General features: G+C 46.9%; 1 protein-coding gene across 11 annotated transcripts in view; it reads left to right on the top strand.

Moving 5' to 3' along the window:
• The window catches only part of LOC140907905 (KAT8 regulatory NSL complex subunit 1-like), a 147,126-nt gene that overhangs the window by 7,513 nt on the left and 126,373 nt on the right, over positions 1-13,240 (top strand). For 3 of the 11 annotated variants that reach the window (XM_073334932.1, XM_073334931.1, XM_073334940.1), the window contains exon 1: positions 2,999-3,606. The exons of 4 other annotated variants lie outside the window; for them this stretch is intronic. In XM_073334932.1, the coding sequence (XP_073191033.1) occupies positions 3,200-3,606 (407 nt within the window). In that variant the 5' untranslated portion in view covers positions 2,999-3,199. Of the gene's footprint in view, positions 1-2,998; positions 3,607-13,240 lie in introns of those variants that run through there. 4 more of the 11 variants (XM_073334930.1, XM_073334941.1, XM_073334929.1 and 1 more) reach the window with 2 other exon arrangements.

Below are 13,240 nucleotides of genomic sequence, written 5' to 3'. Positions count from 1 at the left end.
TAGTTTTTATCCATTTAAGTTAATAGATAATTATAAACACTAAATATTTTCCCAGAATGAAAGGCTAAGAACAACAGTTAGGAATTTAATCAGATATGACTCATGTTATTATAATCTTTATAACCCATTATGCTAGTAGAGGAAGTTTGTCATGAGCCTCTTTTAAACCAATAAAATGTAATATAGTTTACTTTTGTACCAGTAGAATTTCAGTCAAATAAAATTGTTGTGGTCCCTTCCCAAAATAAATTTAAAAGCTTCTGATGACCGCATGTGGAAAACTTGCTTCTTCTTTGTCACAGAGTCCACTTCAAAAAGCAGGTGTTCTTTGGCTGTCTCATGACTTTTTTTTTTTTTTTTTTTAAAGACTTTTTGACTGTCAGTTTCTAAATGATGGCTGTTCCGATTTTCTTAGTAGACTAATTTTTTCTTCTTAATTTACTTGTATTGCACCTAATTAATACTCTTATTGAACTAACTTAGTCACCTAACTGTTCAGAGTAACACTGTTTATCTGTTTAACTAAGTGTGTGGTCCCATGCAAAGGATACATGTCTGTGAGACAAACTTGAATTTTACTTGCAGTTCTGCTGCTATGTTGACTTACTGAGTCGCCTTGGACAAGCTGCTTCCCCATGGTAAAATGAGGATATTTGACTAGCTTGGTAATATGCCTTTGAGATCTATGAATGGAAAGCTTTTGTTATGCTCAGTGTTTATGGCTTTAATTTTCATGTTTGCTCTAGGGTTTGTCAAATCTCCAAGTCCTCACTGTTCCTGATCAAATGTATACAATGAAAAGACCTTTTAAAGGCACTGTTTCTGTGAGTAAACCAATCTCCTACAACCCTTTCACACATACACCTGCCTTCCAGGATGTTGATCTTTCTACTGTGATCCCAGTCTGTTGCCTTTATATAAACTGAATATTGGCAACCCCAGTTTAAAAAAAATAATCATGAGATTGGCAGCAAAATTAATACATTAAAAACATTGATTTTGGTTTGTCTTGATTTTTGAACTCACACTGCCCACCCCAAGTGTATTTGTGACAATTAGTGTTGCCATTGCTCCCAAACGTATTAAGGTAACCTTTGATCTCCATTGGAGGAGCTCTCACCCCCACGTTTGCCTGCCTTCCTCAGTTGTCTATTAGTTCTGACCCCTCTCCCAACCTCCAGCATCAGTTCTGCCTTCCCTCCCAGCCTCACCCTCTGCTCCTCTTGCAGTTCCTGGGGCTCTTCATCCCTGTCCCAGGGTTGTTGGGGTGTTGTTTTTTTGAAGGGGAGATGGCAGTACAGAGGCCTGCAGCAGGATCCCCTTCTTCTTCCCCTTCCAAGCTGGAGGTGGGAGCAGCTCCAGGGACTCCTCGCCTCTCTCACTCACCATTCCCAGCTCCAGTGTTGCAGGAAGGGAGAGGGGAGGAACAGAAGAGCTGCCCTGTTATCTATTGGAGGGAAGGAGGGTGCAGCCTGAGCTGTTGGGCTCTAACTGTTCTCAGTTTCCCTCCTGTGAGACTTGTCAGCTCCTGGAGGGTGGGGAGCTCTACTAGCTTCTTGCAGCGGCTCCCTATGGCTTCTCTTCCTCCAGAGGCGGGGCAGTGGGGAAAGCAGCCATATAAGGGGGTTTCCTCAAGATAGAAGTGAAATATGTGAGAGGGCTGGAGCTTTTTAGAATGATTGAGACTCTAGCCAAAGTCACCAGTGTTGCAAAGAAATTGGGAGAGTTGGCAACAATGAAACTGAAAATAGTGCACGACTCTGAGTTGCCCAGGTGGCAAGTCCCAGAGAGTATTCCTAGGTAGTTGCTGAACCTGGATGTTTGGTTTGTTGGCTGGATAAAAAGTCAGTTGATGATTGAGGTTGGGCTTGTGTTTGAAGCACAGAGAGAAATGTGTGGTACTCTAACACCAATATCCTGCTCTTATGTCTGCTTGTAAATAGAGAAGGAAGAAAAACTGTCAGGGTCTCTGTAGCACAAAGCTAGCTGCTTTGCTTGTATACAATCATGAAGTGCTTAAAGTGTGTATGGGGGGGCTATAAAGATGTGGGAGCAACAACAGCTTGGGTAAGACAGTGCTTTAAGTACATTCCCTTAGAGAGACAGTTCTGTTTCTAGAGTAGCAGCGGTGTTAGTCTGTATCCGCAAAAAGAACAGGAGTACTTGGGGCACCTTAGCGACTAACAAATTTCTTTGAGCATAAGGACAGGTTTCAGAGTAGCAGCCGTGTTAGTCTGTATTCGCAAAAAGGAGTACTTGTGGCAGCTTAGAGACTAACCAATTTCTTTGAGCATAGCTGTAGCTCACGAAAGCTTATGCTCAGATAAATTGGTTAGTCTCTAAGGTGCCACAAGTACTCCTTTTCTTTTTGAGCATAAGCTTTCTTTGGACCCCTTGCCATCTCTACCTTAAAGTACTGGAATCATGCTAATCCCTTTTTGCTGCTCTGCTTGCATTCAGGGCATGGAACAAAGGTGAAGCCCCAGGGCCTGGTTGACTTCCTTGCAGAGGTGAGGAATTAGGTTGGCTGTGTAGCCCCTCCACTGGGGAAACCAGCAAGTGTTAGTGATACCACGGGAGGGCAGTCAGCGCCCCGTTCCCCGTCCAGCCTTATATCTCCTCGGCTGTACCTACTTGGCGGGATGGGGGGAAATAATACTTGCGATTGGTACAGCGAGCTGTCCATTTCTCCTTCATTATGTGGTTGAAGGAGATAGAATTCCCCCAGTGAAGGAGAGTATATGGGGTGGCGGAGATAGTAGCAGAAGAACCAATCAGAACAGAGTGGAGGTGCCTCCCCCCTCAGTGAGACTGGAGTTGTTGACGGCGACAGCCCGGTGCAGGCGTAGATACAATGAAAAGAGGAAGACGGGGTCTCCGAGTGCGCTTGCGTAGAGTGGAAAGCGTGGGGACGGCGCCATGAGTGGAGACGATGGGGTTGGTGTGCGCATGTGCTGGGCCGGCGGGGGAGGGGAGCGGTCTGCCTGCGTGGGGCGGAGGGCCGTGGATATGCGCGTGCGCGCGGTGGTGGGCCTGACTGGGCGCCCTGACAGAGGCGGCGCCCTGGGCGCTGTATTGTCCGGGCTCGGCCGTGGGGAGGCGGCTGTGGAGGGGAAGAGGAGCCCGCCAGAACCTGCTGCGCCTATGGAGAGCCCGGGCCCCCCGTGAGGCGTCGCTCTCGGTCCCGTTCGGCCCCCGCATGGCGGCGGCCATGGCCCCAGCGCTCCCCGAGCCGCCCTCCGAGGTGCCCCCGGGCAAGGAGGCAGCGGCGCGGGGCCGCCAGGCAGCGCTGTGGGGACGGGCGCGCAGCCTGTGCCGGAGGCTGCGGGCGCTGCAGGCTCGGCAGGTGGAGCGGCACGTTCGGCAGCAGCTGGCCGGGCTGGTGCGGTACATGGGGCGGGCGGCTCCCGCCGGCCTCCCTCGCGTCCTGGGGCCTGACCTGCGGCAGCTGGCGGCCAGCGCCACCGCCAGGCTCCGGGCCGCCCAGGGGGCTTGTGACTCGGACGCCACCGACAGTAGCAGCAGTGGCGGCTCTAGCTGCGGTTCCGGGGGGGAGACTGATAGCGAAAGCCCGGAGGAGGAGCGTCCCGTACCGGCCCCTGCAACGTGAGTAACGGGGGCTGCTTTGTGGCGGGTGGGGGCAGTTACCGGACCGGGGCTGAGAGCCACGAAGTTACCCACCCTTCTCGCAACTTGGGGCCTGAGGGAAGTGGCGGGGTCATCCCGGCGCGTGGGCTTTTCTCCCGTAGCTGTGGCGAGAGTTTTCCTGAGGTGGATTTAAAGTGCTGTGAGTCACTTGGCGCTTCTCTGCCGTGCGCGCTGCAAAAGCCTTCCTGGTGGGAAGGAGATGCTGTGACAACCACAGGACGTGAAAGCCGCCGCCGCCTGAACTGCTCACAGCAAAGCCTAACTCCGCATCTCCTGCTGCGAGACGGGAATCTGCGTCGCCAACTTCTCCACGGCTTCCCGCCCCACCCGCTATCAGTCAGACTTATAACCTTGAGGTTACCGGCTCCGCCTTTAAACTCTATCACCAGATGTGCGCATTCATACAACTCACCGCTTCCTTACTGATCCTGCTCTCAGAACGCTGATTCTGGCCACGTTCTCTCACATGAGTGAATAAATAAATGCTTTGTCATAACCAGCGTTTCCCTTAAGTACCTTATCCATAGTTTCAGATTTAAGTTTTCAAACAAACCAACCCACTTCATGCTTATTTTTGTAGAATTGCTTCAGTATTATAATGGTTTTGGCTGGGTTTTCTGAGTAACTAGCATATATAATTTAGTCATCCAATTTATTTAATTTTCCATTTCCAGGTAAAATAAAACATTGGGCAAAAAGAACACAAAGTATGAATTTTCAGTAATAGAAGAGTGTGGCTTTGTAATAAATGCACTGAGCTAGAGGGAGATCTTGGTTCAATTACTGGTTCTGCCATAGATTTCTTGTGAGAGCTTTGGTGTCACTATTTGCCTCATTTTACCTAATTTAAATGCAGATACTTTCCTATCTCATAAGGTTGTTGTGACATTCTTGAATACTATCCTGATAAGTGTTCTATCAAAACCTAGATAGAATCATAAGGATGCTTTCTTGAAGCAAGGGACAGTACAGTAACCAACATCTTAAGACCATCACATAGGGCTTTTGAATAATTTTTTTAGGCCAAAACAATCTCTTCAGATTGTAAATTTATGTGTTATCAGTAATCTGAGAATTAGAATTTCTGGTTTGTGGTGTTTATATTGTAATGTATAGATGACTTTACAGAGGAGAACTGATTTGTTTAAAATATCATTGAATTATTTTCCATAGTGCTAGTAGAATGTGTCTCTTCACAGGTTTCAGAGTAGCAGCAGTGTTTGTCTGTATCTGGAAAAAGAAAAGGAGGACTTGTGGCACCTTAGAGACTAACAAATTTATTAGAGCATAAGCTATCATGAGCTACAGCTCACTTCATGATGATCACACGGTATGCATCCAATGAAGTGAGCTGTAGCTCACGAAAGCTTATGCTCTAATAAATTTGTTAGTCTCTAAAGTGCCACAAGTACTCCTTTTTCTTTTTGTCTCTTCACAGACATTCAGGGCGAGGAGTTCTCTGCCTAAAGAAGCGTACTAGTTGGAAAAGATCAAAAACAGGCCATGATTTGTGGGGTGAAAAGTACAAAAGGGAGAGAAACAAAGAGAACCTTCCTGTTTAAAATAAATAAAATTGCCCCTTTCTGAAACTCACTGTTCCTTTTGAGCATAGAGATCTTGAAAGACCACTATCCTTGTCAACAAACAACTTTCAGCATAGTGAAATTGGGATTTTTTGGATTTATGTTACAAATTAAAACCACCAAGTTTTTCATACTGTTAATTTAGTAATTAATTGGCTTTAATAGAGGTCATATGTGTGCTTTGAAAGTATTGCATATTTATTACAAGCTATTATTTTTGCTTTCTAGGGAGGAAGTGACTAACAGGCTGGACAGTTGCTTAGTTTGGCATGTAGAACCAAAGATGCAAACAGTTGTAGGATGTATTTAGAGCACTCAGCAAAGTTTCAATATTATGTAATCTATCCTGTGAAGAAGTGACTCTGAAAAAAGTGTCATGGTGGATAATCAACTAAACATGAGTTCCCAGCTCACTGCTGTAGCCAGAAGGGCTAATACAGTCCTTGAGTGCATAAACAGGAATTTCGAGTAGGAATAGAAGGGTTATCTTTCTTCGGTGTCCACAATTCAAGAAGGGTTATCTTTCTTCGGTGTCCACAATTCAAGAAGGGTGGTGATAAATGGGAGAGGGTTCAGAGCAGAGCGGTGAGAATGATTAAAGGATTAGAAAATCTGCCTTACAGTGACAGACTCAAGGAGCTCAGTTTTTTTTAGCTTAACAAAAAGAAGGTGAAGGGGTGACTTGATTACATTCTGTAAGTACCTCCATGGGGAACGAATATTTAATAACGGTCTCTTCAATCTACCAGAGAAAGATATAATCCCCAATCTGTGGCTGGAACTTGAAGCCAGACAAATTCAGATTGGAAATAAGGCAGAAATTTTTGAGAGAGTAAGTAACCATTGTTTGTTTACCAAGGTGTGTGGTAGATTCTATAACTGGATATTTTCCTGGAAGTTATTTTAGGAATATTCTAGGAATTATTTTGGGAGCATTGTGTGGCCTATGTTATATAGGAGGTCAGAGTAGATCAGGGTAGGCAAATTATGGCCTGGGAGCCCCATTCAGCCCTCCAGATGTTTTAATCTGGCTGTTGAGCTCCCGCTGGGTAGCACAATTGGGGGCTTGCCCCATTCCGCACAGCTCCCAGAAGCAGTGGCATGTCCCCCCTCCGGCTCCTACCCAGAGGGGCAGCCACAGGGTTCCGCACACTGCCCCTGCAGCTCCCATTGGCTGGGAACCGTGACCAATGGGAGCTGCAAGGGTGGCACCTGCAGACAGGGCAGCACGCAGAGCCGCCTGGCCGTGCCTCCATGTAGGAGCCAGAGCGGGGGGACATGCTGCTGCTTCTGGGAGTCACTTGAGGTAGGCGCTGCCCAGAGCCTGCACCCCGACCCCCTGCCACAACCCTGATCCCCCTCCAAATCCCTCAATCCTAGCCCACAGCACCCTCCTGCACCCTCAAGCCTTTATCCCCATCCCCACCCCAGAGCCCACACCCAACCACCCCTTCCCGTACCCTGAATTCCTCATTTCTGGCCGCACCCCCATCCAGATCCTGCACCCCAACCACGAATTTCGTGAGCATTTATGGCCTCCCATACAATTTCAGTACCCAGATGTGGCCGTTGGGGCGAAAAAGTTTGCCCACCCCTGAACTAGATGATCACAGCGGTGCCTTCTGATTTTGGAATCTGTGAATCTATGATAATGATATTGATCATTTACTGATCAGAGCACAAAACTTGGAGACAGGTAATCTTGGTTCTGTTCCTATCACTGACACAGTTGGACTATAGCAGAGTAACTTAAATATATGTGTCAGTTTCCCCTGTCAATTAGGGCTTACTGATGTTCAAGTGTGTCTTAGGGCTGTAATTAACCTTTAAGTACTTTGAGATGGTTGGAAAAGAGGGCTCTTTTTAACTGCAGATTTTTATGATGCACATAATCCTACAGATTAGGCTGCATCATCAGTTTCTTGAATGATCCTCTTCCTTATGTTTATTTTCCAGTTATCTAGTGAGGTGAGTATTCTATTTCCCCCTGTGGTAATTTATTAGCTAGAAGTGGATGGAAGGGAATCATTCTAGAAGGATGCTGCCTCTCGACAAAGCGGTCTCCACCCTCCATCCACCACATAGAGGATGCTAAAATTCTTACTAGGGTGCTGCACCTCCGTCCTGCTCAGCAGTTTAATCTTCTTTATAAGCCTCTGATTAGTAGGTGTCTGATAACATCACTGTCCTGGTTCTGCCTAGCACAGGGGTGGGCAAACTACGGCCCGCTGGCTGGATCCAGCCCTCAAGCTCCCGCTGGGGAGCGAGAGCTGGGGCTTGCCCTGCTCCAGTGCTCCAGCCGGGGAGCAGGGTCAGGGGACTCACCACACAGCTCCTGGAATCCATGGTGTGGCCCCGCTCCAGCTGGGGCACAGGGTTGGGGGAAGCACTATGTGGCCTCCAGAAGCCTCGGCATGGCCCCATTCTGGCACTCCAGCCAGAGCACAGGGTCGGGGGCTGCTCCATGCAGCTCCTGGAATCTGTCCCGCATCTCCACTCCTGTACACCCCCGCTCCAGCCTGTACATGCTCCAACGGATGGTGCACTTCCACATAGGAGCCGGAGAAGGGACATGCTGCTGCTTCCAGGAGCCGCTTGAGGTAAGCGCCATTGGGAGCCTGCACCCCTGAGCCTCTCCCCACCCCCTGCCCCAGCCCTGATCCCCCTCCCACCCTCTGAACCACTCGATCCCAGCCCGCAGCACCCTCCTGCTCCCCAAACCTTTCATCCCCAGCCCCACCCCAGAGCCCGCACTCCCAGCCAGAGCCTGCCCTGATCCCCCCCCCCCCCCCCGCCCTCCAAACCCCTCGGTCCCAGCCCAGAGCACCCTCCTACACCCAAAACTCCTCATCCCCAGCCCCACCACAGAGCCCACCCCACCGCAACCCGGACCCCTCACACTTCCCCATCCCAGCCCGGAGCCCCCTCCCGCACACCGAACTCCTCATTTCTGGTCGCACCCCAGAGCCAGCACCCCCAACCAGAGCCCAACCCCAATTTTGTGAGCATTCATGGCCCGCCATACAATTTCTATTCCCAGATGTGGCCCTCGGTCCAAAAAGTTTGCCCATCCCTGACCTAACAGAACTCCTTGGCTGTTGTGAGGAGGGGGGAATCTTTGATATTCCGTCCTTTCTATCCTATGTCCATGACTCTTTCAGTGAACATCTCCAATTGTCTCAGTTGATCCTCTGAGGTTTCACAAGTATCAGCAAAGTGAAATTGACGTGATTGTTTGTCAGTTTCCCTGCACTCCTCAGAACTGCCTAGCAGCAGTGATAAATAAGTTATAATGGCAAGCATTAGAAAGCTATTCATGTGAGTTAAGAGGACCCAAATAAAGAAGGCTGGAAGAGGCAGAGCAATAGATGGAGAGATTCATCTGCTAGGAGGTTAAGGAAGGGGCTGAATAGAGCACTCTTGCAGAAGAAGTCAGGCCTTCTGGGGGCCGGGAGGCTTTTCCCTCCTAGTGGGCAGGGGATCTTCAAAACTGATGACTTAATAACCAGAAGTAGATATAAAAGAACTCCTGAGCAAAGGCCCAGGATCAGAACCTTGTTGGAAATTCCAGGGTTCTTCCCACCAGCTTTTTGGTTGGCAGAGGTGGTGCTGCGCTGCTTACCTTCCCTGGAGAGGTGGGGCTTATGTTTCATATCAGCCTCTGCGTAGTCGGTGTCTGCAAAGCTTCTAATCTCTGGGGATTTGCTGTATTTGAAGTGGTATTCCATGTTAGTTTTGTTTCCCTCTTGATGCATGTAGTGCATCTCCTTTTGAACCTAATTTTGTATTGCATTTTTTTGTGTGCTGAAAAACTTTAGGAGACTATGGTGTGGAGGTAGTACATGCTCTAACGTTGCCTTTGTAGTAAAATTATTTTAAAATATTTTCTTTTTGTTGAAAGAAACAAACACTTAACTAATCCTTGAAGCTGTCAACAAATATGGACAAGGGTGATCCAGTGGATATAGTGTACTAGAACATTCAGAAAGGTCACTTATCAAAGGCTCTTTAGCAAAGTAAGAAGTCATGAGATAAAAGGGAAGGTCCTCTCATGGATTAGTAACTGGTTAAAAGACAGGAAACAAAGGGTTGGAATAAATGGTCATTTGTCACAGTGGAAAGAGGTGCTGGGACCAGTGCTGTTCAACAAACTCATAAATGATCTGGAAAAGGGGGTAAACAGTGCAGTGGTAAAGTTTGCAGATGATACAAAATTACTCAAGGTAGTTAAGTCCAAACTAACTGAAGAGTTACAAAGGGCTCTCACAAAACTGGGGGACCAGGTAACAAAATGGCAGATGAAATTCATTGTTGATAAATGCAAAGTAATGCACACTGGGAAAATAATCCAACCTATACATACAAAATGATCAGGACTAAATTAGCTGTTATCACTCAAGGGAAAGATCATCAAGGATCGTTCTCTGAAAACATCTGCTCAGTGTGCAGTGACCATCAAAAAAGCGAACAATGTTAGGAACCACTAGGAAAGGAATAGATAGCACAGAAAATAAAATGCCACTATAGAAATCCATGGTCCTCCCATACCTTGAATACTGCATGCAGTTGGTTTGCCCCATCTCAAAAAAGATATATTAGAACTGGAAAACGTACAGAGAAAGGTAACAAAAATGAAATAGCTTCCATTTGAAAGAGATGAAAGACTGGGATTGTTCAGGTTGGAGAAAAGATGAGGCTGAGCGGGGGATACAGTAGAGGTCTATAAAATCATGAGTTGTATGAAGAAAGTGAATACAGGAGTGTTGTTTACTCCGCCACGTAACACAAGAACCAGGGGTCACCCAATGAAACTAATAGGCAGCAGGTTTAAAACAAACATAAGGAAGTACTTCACACAATGTAAATTGTAGAACTCATTGCCTTCGGGATATTGTGAAAGCTAAAAGTATACCTGGGTTCAACAAAGAATTAGGCCTTGTCTGCGCTACAAAGTTTTGTTGACAAATAAATAAAACCACCCTGATGATAGACATAAGGCTTTTTGTGCAAAATTTTTGTTGACAAAGTGCCAGAGTAGACACCACGCTGGTTTTATTGCTTTAATTGGCCTCCAGGAGGTGTCCCACAATGCCCATTGTGTCTGCTCTGGTCAACAGTTTGAACTCCACTGCCCTACAGCCAGGTAAACAACCATCTGGCCCTCCACCTTAGAAGCCCTGGGAATTTTTGAAATTCCATTTTCTGTTTGCTTGGGGTGGAGAGGTCTGATCACATCTTCCCAGGTGATCATGGCAGGTTATTGCAGCAAACGCTCTCCAGCTTGCACCACTGTGGAGCTGTTGGATCTGATCAGTATATGGGGACAGGAGGCTGTGCAATCCCAGCTGTGCTTGAGCTATAGGAATTGGAATGCCTACAGGCACATTTCTCAAGACTTTTTGTGAAAAGAGCTATTATCGGGACACTCTGTAGTGCAGAGTGAAGATAATAGAGCTGAGGCAAGCAAACCATTAGGTGAGGGAGGTGAACCCTCACTCTGGTGCTGTACCTAAGACCCGCTAGCTCTGTAAGGAGGTGGACACTATCCTCAGTGGCGACCCCACCGCCAAGAGCCCCATGGATACTTCAGCGGGTCTCTGAATATTATCCTCATTGAGGTCTAACCTGCCATAAAAGCATTGCCAGCACACCTTTAATCTGCCAGAGACACATTCCACAGTCATCCAGCACCTACTCGGCCTGTTGTTGAACTGCTCCTTACTGCTATCCAGGTTTCCCGTGTAAGATTTCATGATCCATGGCTGTAAGGGGTACGCCAGGTGTCTAGGATCACTATGGGCATATCAGTATCCCCCGCTGTAATCTTCTGGTCTGGAAAGAAAGTCCCCGCTTGTAGCTTTCTATACAGGCTGGTGTTCCTGAAGATGCATGCGTCATCCACCTTTCAGGACTACTCTGCATTGTTATCAGTGAAACGCCCAGGGTGATCCACAAGCGCCTGCAACACCATGGAGAAGTACCCCTTCCTATTGATGTACTCAGTCACAAGATGTTCTGGTGCCAAAATTGTAGTGTGTGTGCCATCTATAGCCCCTCCACATTTAAGGAAACCCATCTTTGCAAAGCCTTCCACTATTTCATGCGCATTTCCCAGAGTCACGGTTCTTCGTAGCAGGATGCGATTTATTGCCCTGCACACTTATGTTAATGCATCCTCAGTGGCTGACTTCTCAACTCCAAACTGATTTGCGACCGACCTGTTGCAGTCTGGAGTCGCCAGCTTCCACACAGTGCCACACGCTTCTCTAACAATAGGGCAGCTCTCGTTCTGGTGTCTTTGCACTGCAGTGTTGGGGCGAGCTCCGCCCATAGTTCCAGGAGGGTGGCTTTCCACATCGGAAAGGTCTATAGCTGCTGCTCGTCATCCCACACCTGTCTGATGATGTGATCCCATCGTTTAGTGCTTGTTTCCCGAGCCCAAAAGCGACCCTCTGCAGCTGTTCTGAGAATGCCAAAAACAATCTGAAGTTGCTCTTATCCATATTACACAGCATGTCAGGCATCTGGGAGTCGTCTTCGGTTAGGAACTTCGTGATTAACTGCACTGCCATCCGCAGTGTCTTCATGACAGTTATCAGAGCATAGGAGAGCAGTGCGGAATCCATTCCTTCTCACAAAAATGCTGGGGTGCACAGCAAAGTAGGGCCATTTGAAAAATGCCATGAAAGAAAGCTGGAAGCCTGTGGAATGCTGGGACAGAAAGCAATGCATCACGGGACACTGAGCCCGGTCCCAAGATGTGCTGCAATCCACTCCATTATCCCACAAGATATAACAGCAGAAGGTGTCGAGCTGGACTGTGGGATAGGTAGTCAGTGTACTGCTCATACTGTCGATGCTAGTACCCCAAGAGTGGACACGCTTTGCTAACAGAGTGTGAACTGCAGTACTAATATTTATTATAGTTCTTTTTGAGTGTCAGCATGACTTCTGTCAACAAAACTCTGTAATGTAGACGACCTTAGATATGTTGAAGGAGGATAGGTCCATCAATGGCTATTAGCCATGATGTGGTTGTGTCTCTGTGTGTTCCTAAACTTCTGATTGCTAGAAGCTGGGACTGGATGATTGTATGGCTCACTCGATAAATTGCCCTGTTCTTTTCACTCCCTCTGAAACATCTGGCACCAGTCACTATGAGAAGACCAGATACTGGGCTACATGGATCATTGCTCTGACCCAGTATGGCCATTCTTACATTTTTAATTCTGCTTTTGCCAAAAACAGTATTTTCGATATTACTTAAGGTTGTGAGATCAAGTTAGGCCATGCCAAAGTTAAGGCTGCCTAGGAAAATTTATTTTGCCCTTCTTGTGTGTATGTGTTATGATACTCTGAACTATATGATCACATATTTTTTTCCCCCCACAGGACCTCTCTCATTCAGTACATAGGAAGGATAGTGTTTATTTGAGGAGCAACTATTCAACATTTTGTTTTATCATAGTCTTCCAGAGTTTGGCCCCATGCCTTATTTAGTGCACACTATACGACTATTTCCATGTTGGTTTTTTGATGTTTGTTAGTAGCTGTGTGTTTCATAAATACTAACTTACTTTCAAAACATGCCTGTAACATGAGATGAAGTAGCTGCATTCTGCAGCTGGAGGACTGATGCACTGAGAAATTAGTTTCAGAGTAACAGCCGTGTTAGTCTGTATTCGCAAAAAGAATTGGTTAGTCTCTAAGGTGCCACAAGTACTCCTTTTCTTTTTGAGAAATTAGTGGACACCTTTGATCTTAAGTTTGGGTGCCCAATTTGAGAGGCTGAGGGCTTCATATTTTTCAGAGTATGTAGCATTATATAACACTTTCTATGTTCGGAGCACATCTCCATCTGACTTCAGATGCAGCTATACAGTGCTTAACATTTCTGCAGATTCAACCCCATGGTCTAGAGTTGGGCACCCAGAAAATGAGATTGCTTTAACCATGAAAACAACCTTTCTCTTCATGCAGTCCTTTGCCTCCTGCACTAAACACATTTC

This window comes from Lepidochelys kempii, chromosome 2 (genome assembly GCF_965140265.1).
Source record: "Lepidochelys kempii isolate rLepKem1 chromosome 2, rLepKem1.hap2, whole genome shotgun sequence".
In the NCBI taxonomy this organism is placed as follows: Eukaryota; Metazoa; Chordata; order Testudines; family Cheloniidae; genus Lepidochelys; species Lepidochelys kempii.
This window is presented reverse-complemented; position numbering and strand designations above follow the sequence as displayed.